General features: G+C 34.6%; 1 protein-coding gene across 1 annotated transcript in view; it reads right to left on the bottom strand.

Annotated features, from left to right (window-relative positions):
- Window positions 1-17,493, bottom strand: part of Vamp7 (Vesicle-associated membrane protein 7) — a 120,204-nt gene that overhangs the window by 71,958 nt on the left and 30,753 nt on the right. The window contains exons 4-5 of the mRNA XM_090393559.1: window positions 6,940-6,997; window positions 2,056-2,105 (exon numbers count right to left, since the gene is read on the bottom strand). Of these exons, the coding sequence (XP_090249685.1) occupies window positions 2,056-2,105; window positions 6,940-6,997 (108 nt within the window). The remainder of the gene's footprint in view (window positions 1-2,055; window positions 2,106-6,939; window positions 6,998-17,493) is intronic.

The raw sequence follows: 17,493 nt of genomic DNA, 5'->3' as shown, positions 1-17,493 counted from the left end.
TGAGTTTATACAGGCAGCAATGCAATGCTTTATGCAGAGTTCCCCATACCATTGCCTATGGCAAATCTAATTATCTTGCTACAGCATATGCACTACATGAACCTCTAGCATTCTCATTTGACTGCTCAAGAACTGCAGTTGCAACATTCTCACTCAATTGCAGACTTTCATATTTACATCCTCTTCCCATATGAACTGTCAAACTGCTTGCAAATCTGCCTGTCACTTCAAATCAACAAATCCATGTAATGCATTCATTTGGTGTCATTGGGCCTTTTCACAGTCTTTAGGCATCTGTACTTGCAAAGTGCTGTTGCAGCATTTTCCCCATTCATATAGAAACACTTCACAAGCAAGCAACGTGTGACATCATGCAAGTCAAATGACTGCAGAGCCAGTCTTGCTCCTATATTTATACCGTCTTACAGCTCATGTGGTATGCAAAATTCACTATCTTTTTTCTCTCTCTCTAGCAGTGCCATATTTCCACTATCAGTCATTTTTTTAACTTTTTTTTTATTGTCAAAATCTCCCCCCCCCCCCGGATCTGGTTAGGGTACCCACTAAGTTTCAGCATTTCATCTACTGGTTCTCTCTCTACAGATTGCTCTTAATAGGGGTACTTGAATTTGACACACCCTGTACAAAAAAAAAAAAAAAAAGAGTTAAATCAGTGTGCCGTACATTCACTTTTTCAGCTTGTTCAATGATATGAAGTTTCATGTTCAAATCCATAAAATGTTTATGTTCCTTAGTTTTGCTTTTGTTTGAAAAGATTTACTACCTATAATGATTATATGATAAGATGTGCTCTAGCATGTAGGAATAAGGAGGTGGTTGTGCCATTATATAAAGCACCAGTCAGACCACAATCAGATTATTGTGCTTAGATTTGGTCACCTGGATTTCAATGTGACGTGGAAACATGGAGAGAATCCAGAAACGAATGACTATAACAATATCAGGACTCTAGAATGCTGGCTATGGAGAAAGGATGAAAAAATATGGATTGCAGTTTGGTGGATAGGAGGAAAAGAGGTGATGTGATACAGATGTTTAAGTTAGTGAAAGGATTTTATCAGATTAATCCAGAGGGGGATTACAAAAGTAGCAGAAGGCAAGGGAGAAAGAACCAAAGGCTATCCCTGAAAGTTATGTAAGAGTGTGGTGAAGAAGGGTAGATTTTTTTTTTTTTTTTTTTACATGGAGAAATGTTGTCAGTAAATGGAACACATTACCAGAATATGTTGTAAATGCAGTGAGTGTTAAGGATTTTAGGATTCAGTATGATAAATCTGTTGTCAGAAGAATGAACCACTCACAATGAGTCTGCCAACTCCATGGAGGGAATAATAATAATACCCGCTGTGTTTTTTGCAGACTTTCGCAGAACTCCTGTTACACAGGTATAATATTAATTATTTTATTATTGTAAACAAGAATTAGATTTATTACTTCAGCTTGCTGAGGATGAAGATTGATCACAGTAGAGACTTAACTGTTTATTACTGAAGTTAAGTTTTCCTAACATGAATTGTAATTTACATAAACACTTATTTTGAAAGCTGACATTATCTATAAACACAGAAAAGCAAAATTAGTTACAATTCTTAAATATTTAAAAATCCACATATAAGGAAAACTGCTCCCTTTGTTCAAAATTATGAGAAAAAAGGAGAATTCATTCAGCCTATGATGATGATGATAATAAAATAAAATACATTTCCAAAAACAACACTGAATTCTGTAGCAAAAAGTCGTAATCTAACTAAATCACCACTCCATACCAGTAATTTTATTTTAAACAAAATTCATTATACGTAACTATTCCTTTGTTCTTGACAAAGAAGAGTTCAACTATATTTACTTAATATTTTATCTAGTAGAATATACTAGAACTGATTTTAAAACTGACATTTTATTTTTTCCTATATCAATTCCACTCATGGGAGCTGCAAAAACCTACCTATAGCACATTAACATCATGTGGGCTAGAGATTGAGACAAGAGAAGAAACCTACTGATGTTTTGCAAAATTTAAAAACTTTTTCTTACCTTTTCTTAATTTCGGTCAAGTATAAAAAGGCTTTAGTTCTTTCAAATCCCTATGAAATTATCAAATAATACTGAATTTTAGTAAAACTGATGAAAATTAAGAAACATCTTAAAATCTTAAAAAATGCATTGCAATCTATTTAAACTAAAATATACTAATAAAATGTTATAAAAGATTCCAAATGCTGTGTTTCATCAAAACTCATCCTTGTCAGAATAGATCTATGATATGAATAAAACAGAGAGGGGAAAAGAACCTAAATGGTACATTAGGATTTTTCATAATGTATTGGTGTGTATTCTGTAAACCCAGAAACACTTAGGAGAGGCATGCAACACACATGGTTTGAAAAAATATTTATTATTCCAATCCTGTATTTGAAAAATGAAAAACAAACCAGTAGCTTTCTTGAAAGTGACTCATGTTGTGCAATATCTTCCATAGTGCCCAGAATTCAAAAGCTTGTGAAAAACAAAATCTCAAATGCTCACAATGATAACAATTGGAATTATAAAAACAGTGTTTGATGCTAAAAAATTTGAAGTAATTTTTTTTAAGTTTATCATTATTCTGATTTATTTATTCATGATATTTCATTCATTTTGGAATTTCAAATGAAATTACTGGAAGAGATAGACTAAAAACAAATGAAAATGAATTTAAGAAAACAAAAAAAAGTGCAGAAACAAAGTTTTCAAAGACTTTTTCCCACCTCCCTTTAAGTTTGAGGTTTAACTTTTTTTTTTATTGCATCGTTTTTAATATTTCATGCCTAGCCATCCATGAAAAATTGAAAACCTAGGATACACAAAGTGCTGTACCAGGCTTACTTTTTATGAAGAATCACACCTACACAATGTTGAATTGTGTAGGTGTGATTCTACACAATTAGCACCTTAGGTACAACATAGCTGAGATGATTCAGAAATCCTGTTTGAGAGAAAACACACACATAGTACTTCCTCAAAACTGCTTAAGATCATCAATAAGCAGGGTGGTTAGGGCGGTGGATATTTTTGATAGTCACAATTTTTTCATTACCTGATTTTGCATCAGGTAATGAAAAATTCTACTGCTGAAAATACTACTGAGAGATCAAAACTCAGATAAACAGTGATAATAAGCTGGTGACCTTTGGAGACTAAACATGATTTTATGCTGCTTCAGATCCTCACTAAAATGGTTACACTGGGTGATAAAAATGATCTACGTGGAATAAACATCCTGTGAGATTAAAGGACAGGTTACATACGTTAAAATCAATCTATTTATTTTACTTAATGTTGATATTTTGCAGTAAGAGATATATGTTTAAATTAAAAACACAGACATGTGATCCATTATTGAATCATATCAGCATTAATGGAACAGGTGTGGTAGCACAGATTTTTGTGTGACTCACAAAAGGGTGAAAACCTATAACATGTTAGTACAATGGTTGAACTAGTTTATATATATAGTTTACATAACCCAAAAATTCTGCTCTAGACAAAATGAGAACTTCAAGTTGCTTCAGGCCACTAGACAGCATCTCAAACAAAATGAAATTCACCTCCCACCTAAAGACAATCACAAACAACCATGCAGGATTTAAAACCTGCAACCTGTTGGTAGGAAAGTGGGTGCACTAACCACTCAGTATTGGATCATTTCCATTTAAATTCAAGTCTATGAGTAAAAACTTCCTTAAATTAGCATATAATATTAAGTTACATAATATCTAGCTGAAACACCAAATAAGCATTAATGCAATAGGCAATCCATCCATGAATTCCTTGCAATATTATCTAATAGTTACTGTTAGCAGTTAAAAAAAAAAAAAAAACCTCAAAATACATTGCATAACATCTTGCAAAAATTTACTCACTATTAACAAATCACTGCAAATGAAACAACTGTTTCATCTGCGGTATGTTTGGTCAGCTGTGCTAGTAACTCTAAAAATGAACTTCAACTTCCAGATAATGGTTTTTTTGAAAGTTACTTTATTCATCTTCATAAATTTTCTGATGTGTACCCTCAATGGTCTTCAAGGCTGGTATGACAGCACTACGTGATTAAGTTTACATTATTAATACCAAATGAACAATTTCTCCCCAAATTAGTCTATTACTTGTGAGTACTTCAATACTGTTGTATCTTACATTTCATGCTTCTAAAGCTTCTGACTGAATCAATGCACCCACACCCTGGTCTTCCTCTGGGTTTCTTTCCTGCCATCTTAGAATCGACATCTATTTTGCTAACCTTTCCTCTCCCATTCTATTTAAGTGACCATACCACCTTAGATTAGCTCTGCTCACACATTCTTGAGTTTTGAAAAGCTTTTCTCTGGATAACTCTGGATACCTTGTCATATGTCTTCTCCAGATCTACAAACCTTAAATACAGATCCTTATTGTATTCTCAAAACTTCTCAACTATTTGTCATAAAGTGAAAATCTGATCTTGACAACCTCTATTTGAACTGAACCTAGCTTGTTGTTTTAGAAGTTTCTCTTCCACACTCTTTCTCAACCTCTTTTCAAGTATACTGGCATAAATCTTACTTCTTTTTTCTTTGAAGTTAATGTAATTATGCTCATATAGGCTTTAATTAAACCTCTATTCTGCATTAATCATGCCAGTTCTTTACCTTTAAATTGATATTCCATAGGATTTGCTTTAATTTGACATGAAATCAAGTGTTTCATGAGTCATTCCATTTGGCTCACCATGACAGCTTTCTTTTTCATTCAGTTGAAAACAAGTTTCTCAAAGGTATAAGAAATAACAGCTAACACAACAACTTAAGTACAAATTTTAGTAAAAGGTGGTATATTTACTTACACAAACAGATAACAGCAAATAAGGCTGGTGTGATGTGATGTGACAGAAAGGCAATCAAATAAATTTATATGGAATAAGAGAGAAATCAACCAAAATGCCAAACCAGCATTATATATAAGATACTTTTAATTATATAGATTTGAAAGCAATTAGAACTAATATAGCTGTGCAAAGACTGGAAACAATGGCATTCTCAAAACAATTAGGAATTGTTTTGAGAATGGTAAACATTAATGCATAATGTATTAATAGAAAAATCATAATAAAAATGAACCTGACATAATTGAAACTAGAAGGGAAAATAAAAGATAATATCAGAAGTGACAAATGGCAAGGAAAGAGCAAGAAGAAACTATGATGGACTGACAGTTTGATGTTTAAGAGAAGACGGAAATATTAACAGTTAAACAAATTATAGGTCATAAAAATAACAGATTGATCTGAAAACTTTAACAGGAAATTGGTAATGAAATCTTAAACAAGGACTAATATTACATGAAGGGTATATGCTAAGAAATGATGGCAGATATAACAAACAGTGATGACTGATATAACAAACTATTAAGATTGGGATTCAATGGAATTATGACTTAAAAAGCTTATCCATTTCTTTAATATGAACTCCATAAGAAAGTTACAAAATCAATAACACATAAGTAAATTTCTCTTCATTAGAAATTCACATGAAGAAAATATGCAAGAAACTTTAGAAGAACCAAATTGTAAAGACATCTGTGGGTAGGTCATGACTAAATCACATGCCAGTGTATTAATGTCTGTAAATTGTGTACATTCCACTAGTTTGTCTGCTCTGCAAAAGGTATGTGATGAGCTGACTCTCCCTTCAGTTTAAAAAAAAAAAAAAAAACCTTTATAAAGGTTTTTCAGCTGAATCAGTGAAACCAAAAAATAGCTATAATATTCGATACTAAACATGAAGATAAATTTCTTGAATGATAGGCAATTTTAAATAGAGTGATATGAGCCAATTTCAAAATGGGAAAGTGGATAATGAAACTTATTTATACCTATAAGAAGGCATATAAAGAAAAAGATAGTTTTTCCAACTCAGAGAGGAAAGCTGGCATAAATAAAAAGGAAAAGTGGATTCTTGTTCAAGACCTAAAAAGAGTAGGAAATAAATCCTAGATATAGAAATGTTTTGGGAAAATTTGGAGAAAAGAGCAAAACTAATATATAATGGTCAGTACTGCTGACTTTCTGTCCAGGACACACACTAATTATTACTAACACCACGTTCCAACGAATTATGTGCGGAAATTCACATGAAGAGAACATGTAACCTTAGAATGACCAAACTGTAAAGAGCTGCTAGAAAACCACACTGAATAATTTAGCCAGAGGGGCTAAATTATTCAGTGTGGTTTTCCAGCAGCTGTTTATGTCTAGAAAAAAAGGATTTTTCTAGACATAAACAAAGTGAAAGGCACTCCTATAAAACAAGAAACTGTATTAAATATTCCTGGCAAGTAAGTGTGTCACCACAAAAGAATGAAGGAGGGAAAAATGTAAGAAACTAAACTATGTGTAAAAGAAGCGATACATCATGAAGGCAGCAAAATGTTCTAGACATTACTAAGAAGAAAAACTTTGAACATGATAATTGGTAAGAAATGCAAAAATATCAATATCCTAATATGTATCCTCAAGGGGTGTTCAGGCTATTATGATAGCCTGACATTTTTATTTATTAAACCAGTTAATAAATAAAAATCTTTTTTTATTATTTATTTATTGTTTTGGTATGGTTTCGTATCATGAAAAAGCAGAAATGAAATATAGGCATTCACTAAGCGGACACTGAATGACATGAAAAGCTCTAAAAAGTGACTTTCTTTTTTTTAAAGAGATCTAAGCAAATTTATCCAATAACTCATATTCAGAGTTTCAAGTATGTTTTAATAGATATGGTCTGGTTATGCTGCTCTTTCTCATAATATTCTTGCATGTGTTAGCTAGGGTTGTCTAAAAAATTTTTTTATCCTTTAATTATTAATCATAATTATAAATCAAAAAAAGAAAATGAAACTTACATCATCTGTAATACACAAATATATGATACCATCTTCCAGGATATAATGAAAGAGATAACTGCAAATGAAAGAAAAACTATGTAAGTATTTATATTCATATAAAACAAAGTTAGTAATTAAACAGCATACCCATATAAACAGAATGCTCCATAATATCAACTATGCAGCCAACACCTTAGTATGGAAGTTTTTTCACTTGACTTGCTACCAATTATATATTTGGTGTAAGCAAACAAAGTTTGCACCTGAAGTATTTTCAGGACTGGGGCAACTTGTGGTAAAGGTGATATAATTTCTCATCACTTGCCTTAGTATCTCCCATGATGCAAAGCACATCTCCTTGAGGACATGTATAATGCTATGCATTAAGGGAAGGGCCACAACACAGACCGGTTTTGACCTTTATTGAGGTCTCATCAGTGGGAGCCAGACCCAGAGGTGGTGATACTAAGGTGGAAGTAATGGAGAAGTCATATTTACCTTCTCTGGTATTTCTCAATATACTGGTATTCTCAATATACCAGTTGCCACCTTTTGGCAACTGGTATAGGTAAATATGATATAGGTAAAAATATGATATACGCAACTGGTATAGGTAAAAAGTTGCCACCTTCTGGCAACTGGTATAGGTAAATATGATATAGGTAAAAATATGATATACGCAACTGGTATAGGTAAATATGACTTCTCCATTACTTCCACCTTAGTATCACCACCTCTGGGTCTGGCTCTCACTGATGAGATCTCAATAAAGGTCGAAACTGGTTTGGGTAGTGGCCCTTCTCTTAATGCATAGCATTATACATGTCTGCAAGGAGATGTGCTTTGCATTATGGGAGATACTAAGGCAAGTGATGAGAACTTATACCACCTTTACCATAAGTTGCCCCAGTCCTGAAAATACTTCAGGCGCAAACTTTGTTTGCTTACACTCGGATAAAGGATTAAACCAAATATATAATTGATAGTATTTCACAGTGCGAAACATAGATAGTTGTATTAATTTTTGTACAATAAAATTAAAAATATTGTACATCAACCAAGAATGAATAATATGAATGTATACCAAAGAGAACAGAAAGCATAGCTACGAAAAAGATACTTATACATAACACGTTTTTCTGTAAATTCTTTCCTTCATACTGTACAGGATTAGTCAGTTTGTTACATTTATTCAGAGAAAATAATCACTGCCTGTTAATATATGCAATTAAAGTTGTTAAATAACATAGTGAAGGCATTGTGGGGAATGTGGGAGAAATGAACAATAGTGTGCAAAATATGAGTTTAAAAAAAAAAAAAAAAAAGGGGGAATATGGAGTAAGGAGTGAAATAGTGCACTTATATGGCGTCTTTTACACCATGAAATGCAAAGTAGAAAAACAATGGTTGTGAAAAACATCAGGAGGGAGAATGAATGAAAAAGTGAATGGGAAAAGTATGAAAGTGTAAGAAACCGAGAGTAAGGAGATAGATTTGACGATAACTGATACTTAATGAGAAAGTGACAAAGCACGTTTTCCAGGCCAACACCAATTATATTAACAAAAAATTTTATTTACATAGAGAAGCGGGAAGAACTGACTGTTTTGGCTGGCACAAATGATTTAAAAGATGAGAAATATGTAATTAGAGAATACATGAATGAGTTGCTGATAGAAACAAAAAAAGAAGAGTGAGAAAGTAAGAGTTGCGAGTTTGCTGCCTAAGTATGACAGGACCACATTTGCTAATAAATCAATGAGAAGATTGTGTAGGAGGAATGGTGAGTAGTTTATATATGTATAAAGTGAATTTGATGAATAAAAGGACTTGTATATGCTTGATGGACTGCATTTAAATGGTTTTTGTAGATTAGGTATTTGGATGGGGGGGGGGGAGGTTCAGTGAGAGGTTAGAAGTAGAAAATCAGGGAAACTAGAAGTATTCGGGAGATGCAGTCAAGTTTGGATTAAGGTGGATAGGGTACAGCAGACGTCTGATGTTTTGCCATATAACTGTGGATGAGCAGCAATGCATAAGCTAGCACATTGTCATGGTGCAGCATCCAAGTCTGGTTTTTCCACAATTCAAGCCTTCCTGCACACAGCATCCATCAAATGTGCTAAAGCTTCCTGGTACAACTCTTTGTTTACCATCTGATCATGTGGTACAAATTCATAATGGACAATGCTTTTCCAATCAAAAAACACAACTAACGTCACCTTGATCTTTGACCGACTCATCTGTGCTCTTTTTTGGTTGAGGAGACCCTTTCCCCACCCACTGCGATAATTGCATTTTGGTTTCAACATCATAGCCATAAACCCACATCTCAATTTTTACCAAGTTTGCAGTAAAATTTCACACAAACATGTTGTTCTTCAAGCTCTTTCATTGTCACTAATCCGACGAACAGCTTGTGCATATGCTCATTTCAGTAGATGTAACTTGATGACTAATGCTCATAGCAGAATGGGGCAAATGGCAGTTTGTTGTCAAAACCTGCCACAAGGTGCGCTCTCTGTGCCAGTTGTGCACTAGCTAAAAAGTTCAGTCTTTTTTTGGACACACCTTGTATATTATAAGTATAATATTTCCACTGAGAGCACAGTCTAAGTTCTCCAATTTTTAATGAAGATTGCAAATTAAATATGGAAATAAGTAACAGAATAAGCAAAGCTGGTATGGTGGGGAGCCAGCTGAATAAATTTATATGGAATAGAGAAATTAGTCAACGCACTAAACCAGCAGTACATGAGACAGGGATCAAACCAACTTTAACTTACAGATCTGAGAGATGGACTAGAAATAAAGAATCTAATCAAAGATTAGAGACCATGGATATGAGAGTTCTGTGAAAAATTTTGGAGGTGAACAGATAGCATCAATGGCAGAACCATATCAAAAATGAAGATATTATGAAGGAATTTTACACTGTAAGCATTGTGAGCAGAGATAATTTAAGATGGCATAGTCATAAATAAAACTGGAGAGAAACAGTCAGCAAAACAGATGTTCGATGCCAAGATGACAGGAAATCGATCCAGGGAAGACTAAGATCTAGGTGGCTTGATGCATTCAGAAGTGCCCCAGAAGACAGAAATATAAGACTTGACAATAATCCAGTTCTGACTAGTGATAGGCTAATCTAGATGAACACTATTGATAGGAAATAAGTAATACTGTCAACTTAATCATGTAATACTGTTATAACATGTCGTACAGTGTGCGAGGGTACATATTAGGAAATTGATAATGATGAAGAATAATCAAAATACTAAGGTATTGAGCCTATAATATTTCAAGCAGTGTAAAAAAGAAAAATGAACTTCATTACCACACCCATACCATTCTTCTTAATGGATATAAACAAGAAGGTCAACAAGATTTTATATCCTCTCAACTCTAGTATCAAAAAATAACACTATACTGGAGAGATGTTGGTGATGTACGGGAGGTGATCAAGGAGTGTTTGAAGAAAGCATATTGCCCTTTGCTGTCTGTGCTGCATACCCAGAGTGAGGAAGATAAATCAGGTAGGAGTTAGTGAACAAATGGCATCATTAAGTACAAGTTGCAGAAAAATAAAGTTACAGAGGAAGTATAAAGAACAAGGTGCTTCAAAAGCATGCCCATGAGCAGTACAAAGCACAGGCAAAAAGGGTTACCTGTATGGTAAGGATAGTCGAAACTAATTATGAGAAAAAGTCAGCTGATGTGGCCAAAAGAAATCACAAGGAGTTCTTTCACTATGTGAATAAAAGGATGAATGACTATGGAAAGATGACTAAGAAGAGATGATGGTAGGGAGTTAACAGAAGACTGAGCTATTGAGTGATCATTTTGCAGGAATGTACCATCTAGTTGGTAGTATTGCAATGCTGGATGTGACATTGACTGATGGGAGAAAAGTTGAAGAATTAGGTGTTTCAGATAATGCAGAAATGCAGAAGCAAACATAGCCATGGGATTAGATGGCATATCAGTCTATGTATTATGAGAATATGCAAGGGAATTATCAGTTCTGATGAAACTGTTTAATTCATGGGAAGGTGCCAATGAGGAAGAAAGAGGACAAAACAGTCCAACTGCATAAAGGCGACTTCAAAACAAGAGGTAGCAAATTATAGACCAATTAGTATCTCAGGAGTGGCGGTTAAGTTAGTGGAGAGATTGGTAAAAGACAGAATTCAGGATTGTGGATAAGAATATGATACTTTATAAGGGGCAATATGTTTTTGAGAAGAGTAGGTTTGCCTTAGTAATATAATTTGCTTACTTTTTATAATAAAGTGACAATGGAGTTGGATGAAGGAAATGGTTATTCCATGATACTGTTGAATTTTGCAAGGGCATTTGACAGGATTCCACATGGAACTTTGTTGCATAAAATGGAGTAAATAGGGATGAATATGAATCTAGTGATTTAGATTAGAGTGGTGGCTAATCGACAGATATCAAAAAAATGGTTTGTGGAGGAGGTGAGCCCAAGAGAAGGAAGATGACTAGTAGTGTACCACAAGGCTGAATATCTGGTCCCGTGTAGTTTAATTTGCACATCAATTTGTTCACTTGGTACATACAGAAAATGATTTCATATCAATTGTTTACTGATTGTTACATCCTGAATGAAGCATTTTATTAAAGAAACGATTCATTCAGGATTTAACAAGTCATAAAAATCAGCTGAGAAAAAAACTTGTACTCGAGCAGAAGAAATAAAGTACTAACTGTAAATAGAAATAGAATTACCTCCTTTTAGTAGAATTGTAATACCATGTAAAGAACTTCATGTATAAATTAGTATTATATGAAATGCATCATGTATACAATGAATGGGTAAATTAGATGTAAACAATAGTCCAAAGGTCATGGGCGGGCCTGAGGCATTGGCAATCTCGGAAAGCAACACACATTCGTTTCCTGGAAGATGCTGCTATGATCTCACGATGTGCCGAAGTTGCCGCAGACGAAGAAAGTAGCGGGCGGGAAAAGATCGCAGAAAGTAGTAAGAGGGTGCTATCGCAGCTAGTAAGAGAGTACTAAAAAAAGGGGGGGGGGAGTGAAGAGAGAATAAAAAGGGTTTGCACCCCTTTCTCAAGGCTTTTTTTCGCCTATTTTGCTGGATGATGATTCGACTTCTCTCGTGGAGATTTCCTGATGGCGTTTCTTGGCAATAGTTCGATATTGGAAGGTGCGCCTTTCCCTTCGATGTCTGAATTTCTGCCGGTACTAAAGCGCGAGATGTCGGCATATGCTGCCTTCACTGAACGTTTCGACGGAATAACATCGCAGACATATATTATGAACCGGCAGCTAGAAACGAGGATGGCCCAAAACAGATCGAGAATAGACGAGGGAAAAATGCCAGGTGTAGAGCATAGTTTAATCTGATGACCACAGTGACCCACCACATGGACACAGGCTTATGGACGTATCGAAAGGTAATTCAAACAAAGAAGAACAGTTCAGACGGACCTGGAGATCCTGCCCCAAGAAATGGTAAAGTACAGATTTTGTTGTCTAATTACCCAGTCGGTAAAAGGAAAAGATCATTGTAATGTAATAATCGAGTATGGACAGTATTTAAGAATTTTAGGTGATTATTTAGCAGTGGCAAATGTCCATAAGACAAATTGTTTGGAATGATTATAGATGATTATGACTAGTTTAATATGCAAGACCAACATAGTAGGTAGAATGTTAATTAGAAGTGTATAATGTGTATATTATGTGTGTTAAATCTCTAACTCAAAAGGATTTATTGTTCATGCATTAGAGCAGGGGTCGCCAAAGTCATTTGCCCATCGACCCCCCTTCAAGCGTTTCTTGACTTTTTATCGACCCCCTATATTTTACTATTATGTAATTATAATAGGACAAGCAAAAAAAGACGCTTATGTGAGTTTTTAGATTGTTTATTTTATAGTTACAGTGTTTATTGTATGTATAATATAGTATATATTATTATATTGCTATTACAATCACTAGTAATATCACTGGTATTACTACCAGCGCTGCTCAACCCTTCAACATAGAGAAGTTTAGTTCGTGAATGAATAACGATTGAATTATAATATGTATGTTGATGAATTTTAGAACATTAACGCTCACGTGTATGTCGATGCACAAAAGCGAGACTGGGATCAAATACTTGTAAGTATCAGTAAATAAGAACCACTCACGTGTTGCAATCTCGCTCCCACTGCGCCGGCCAGTAGGAACCACCAACATCCGTTTATTGGTAAATACATCATTTTAGCCTACTTGATTGGCTTCAGTAACTATTTTCATGACCGTACTCCATCTTACAGGTCCATGAATAGGACCTGTAAGATGGAGGTACTGATCCCACAATTCACTCTTAATTGCATTGTCATTACCTCCATGTCTTTTGTCATGGAGGTAATCCAAGTTAACCGAATTAAATATTACTCATACAATGATGTCTTATATTTTTCTGTCGCCCCCCCCCCCAATCGACTCCTGAGCCCGAATCAACCCCTAACAATGTCATATCGACCCCTTTGGCGACCACTGCATTAGAGTATTAATCAGTTTGATAAAATTTGATTTAGCATGTCATTGAACTAATTGAAAGTGAGATTGGTCTAAGTGTATATTATGTCTTTAGATTCCAATAAATATGTTTTTTCTTCTATACCTGAGTTTTGCCTGTGATATGAACCAAAACTACCACTCATTAATCTGAACCATAGTGGGGGGGAAGGATTGAAAGAAAGGTATAATATGTTTTATAGAGGTTACAACTGCAAACCAGAATTTACTTAGCCACAGTAAAGCGTTTGATTTATAAGCACTAAATTTATTCACCTACATGCACCAAGAGTCTGGAAAAGTCTCCCTGAATAAGAGTCCCCCTTTATTCTAAGATATTGGCTGACGCAGCTTTAAAAAATAAATTTGTCAATATCTGAAGAGGAGACTGCCCCAGAAAGAAATTAGAGGATTCGTTTCTTTTAACAAGGAATAACCTTTAACAGTCAAGGTAAGCACGTGAATAAAATTAGGAATCGGCTAGAGATATAGAATTTACTTTCCTTATAGAATGAACACGTAAGAAGTGATACAGATACTAGAGTCAGGGAAATTTTGTAATTCTAGTAGTTATTGTAGAGATGGTAAATTCATAAAGGAAATAAATTTATTTAAGGAAGAGCAAATATTTAACACTGATCATGCAATAGTCAATGAAGATGATGTAGCGATCCTGCAGAATTGATTAAATAGACTGGCAGTATTGGCAAAGGGAAATAGTTGCCAGTTTAACATGGCCAAGCACAAGACTGTGTACTATACTGATGAAATCTAACTGCAGGCGATACTAATGAACCAGGGAATTGGGGGAGGGTGATTGTCGACAGGGAATTGAAGTTTAGGTAGCATATTGCAAAGGTAGTACATCAGATTAGGTAGTTGAAGAATACAGACCAACAATGATAAGGAGGTTATAGTTTTCCTTTATAAGGCCACATCTGGACTACTCATACAGATTTGTGACCTATATTCCATGAGGAAGAAGTGGTGGAGAGAATTCAGAAGCAAGTTAAAAGAAAAATTGTGGTCTATTTTATGATCCTCCTTATGAGAATAGATTACAGGTCTATGGGCTTCAAAAACTAGGTGTCACGAATAATAATAATATAGGCTATGTACTGCTCTGTACTGTTTTGAAAAGCTTTTCTGTAGGCATCTTGTTGTATGCCTTTTCCAGACCTATAAAATTTAAATACAGATCCTTGTTATATCCCTATGTTTTCTCAACCATTTATCGTAAAGTGAAAATCTAATTCTTGACAGTCTCTATTTGGCCTGAACCCAGTCTGTTCTTTTCCCAGTATTTCTTTTCCACAATTTTCCTCATCCTCTTCTAAAGTACATGCATAAATCTTAGCCCTGGAAGACTTAGAAAAATTCCTCTCTAATTCTCACATTCAGCTTTACTCCCCCCCCCCTTTTTTTTTGTTTTTTATAGATGGGAACTATGAGAGCTCTACTCCACCTGGAATTTGAGTTTCTGATCAGGACTTCTGAATTATACACACAAAAACCTATCAATGCCTTTCCTTAAACTCGTTCACTGTCAGGGCACTCACAGCTAATTCTGGCAATTCATTCCACTCATTCACCACTCTCCATACAAAAAAATATAGTGCATACACCCTTACTAACCGCACAACTTACACAGCTTCCATAGATGACTCCTAGTTCTCTCAACTATTCGTCATGATTCAAAGGAAATTTTTCAGTACAATTTTATAAAACCCCTTTAATATCTTAAAGTTTCTATCATGTGCCTTCTTTTCTGCCTATCAACTAAACTTTGTAACCCACAGACCTTCAACCTATCCTCATAGGGAGCATTTCACAGACCTGTCACTGGCTTGGTCACTCATCTCTGAATCCTCTCTGAAGCATCCTGATTGCTAAGAACCATAAGTAAATCTGTGCACAGCAGTCAAGATGCAGATGAATCATAGTCTTATAAAGAAGGATAACTTCTCTATCTCCACCTGTTAGCATGTTTTTCAACATGCTTTGAGCATTTTATCAACTTTTGCAATATGCCTTCTGAACTTCAGCTCTCTACCCACCATCATCCCAAAGTCCCTAGCCTTATTGATTTCCTGCAATCTGGTACCATGAATGAAATATACAGGATGCAACCTTTTCAATCTTACATTCTGCAACATTAAAATGACAATCATTATTCTTTGACCACAATGTCAATTTATTTAAGTCGTACATATAGCAGCCCATACTTTTCATTTAGTAGGATCTCACTATTTTTTTTTGTTTGTTTGTCTCAGAAACCGAATTATGTCTGAACATTACTTTTCCAGTTCTGCAAGTTTTCTTTCCATTAATACTCCTTATGTTGATGGTTCTTGTTTTCAATTATTTTGACATTAGGTTTTTTTTTTTTTTTTTTAATGTAAATGTTGAAATGAAGGTTGTTCCAGTAGTTAACTTTTCACTGTTTGCTGTAGTTCCTAATGAAAACAGCAGGGGACTTGTTTAACTGAGCCATGCTTCAGTCAGCATGACATCTCATCATGCTGTATAATCATTTGTATTTCTGGTTTAAGCTAATAGAGTACAAATTGCCAGTCTATCCTTGTTCATTCAGCACCCAGTAGATACACTAACAGTGTGGAGGTCTTCTCTCGGTTATCTGGCTTTGACCCTAAGCAACCTCGTAAAGATTACTCTTGAACTTGAAAAGAATAGGACAATTCGATTCCTTGACATACTCATAGATGTCTCTGACAAAGAAACGTATTCAATATAGGAAACATATTAATGGGTATAGCCTCAAGCAGTATAGAGAACAGAAATGAAAAAAAAAACTTCATTACCCTTTTTAATGCATATAAGAGCAAGATCACCAAAAAGATTTTACAATCTTCCCATCACCAAGATATCAAAAAATAATCACCCTGCCTTACATGCCCAATGCAATAGACAAAACTGCTTAGATACTTCTATGTTATGATAAAAGTTACCCTCTTCCTGCTATACAAAATTTGAAGATTGTCACTTCCTCTGAAATCTCATCTTCCCTAAGAAGCCAGGTGTATACAGGATACATTATTCATGCAGCATATGCTATGTAAGTCAAATGTCATTCCAAAGAGATCTGCATGTCAGAAGATTTAAACATGTGGATAAAAAAGAAATAAATCTGGTTTAGCATTTCACACATCCAGTGAAATGCCATCCTGTACTTTGGCAGAAAACAAAAATGCTGTATGTTAACCATTACTGTTTAGTCTGGAAATTCAAAGAAGTTTCAGAAATGCTACACATACTTCACTCCATGCAATAAAAACCAAGGCATCATTCAGCACCAAGTCTGGTCATCATTCATCAAAAACTTGATGCATACAGTCCTAGGGTATGGTACACATTTTGTGATGGAATGTGATTGATAATATCAGCTAGTGCATATACCATTATGAATTTACTGTTTAATTTTCATCTATTGTATTCTATCCTTATAACTTGTGACATAGTTGAACTCTCAGGTTTGAAAAGATGCTCCTGAGGAAATGTACCTAATGCTACATGTAAATGACCAAGGTTAAGAACTAATAAACATTTTTTATATTCAATATTTGTCATGTGGTATTTATTCCAGAAGTTTCAACATGGTCAACATAACCAGTGAAATATGAAACATTTGTTAACAAATGAACATATCTCAGCTGAGCTGAAAAAAGAACTGAGATTTTGGCACTCTTGCTCCTGGCTCCATAGTTTACCCAATATCCATAAATTTGAGTGAATAGGAAAACTATGCCATGCATTACAAGGAAAAGAGAAATGACTGGCATATGGGTATTGAAGTGATATCATTATTTTGGTGCCAGACGTTTTAGTCACCAAGATACTTCTGTAATGGAATACTACCTTTGTAGTAAGGTTTACATTTGTTTTATGATTTAAACTCCATACACAAGTTGTTAACCTATAACACAGGTGAGCCCTATGTGAATAAATGGTTGAGAAGAAAAAAGAAATTTGTTGATGTGCTTTACAAATAACTGG

The sequence above is a fragment of the Typopeltis vanoorti genome, chromosome 6 (genome assembly GCF_054136105.1).
Source record: "Typopeltis vanoorti isolate ZY-2024b chromosome 6, IOZ_Tvanoo_1.0, whole genome shotgun sequence".
Lineage (NCBI taxonomy): Eukaryota > Metazoa > Arthropoda > Arachnida > Uropygi > Thelyphonidae > Typopeltis > Typopeltis vanoorti.
This window is presented reverse-complemented; position numbering and strand designations above follow the sequence as displayed.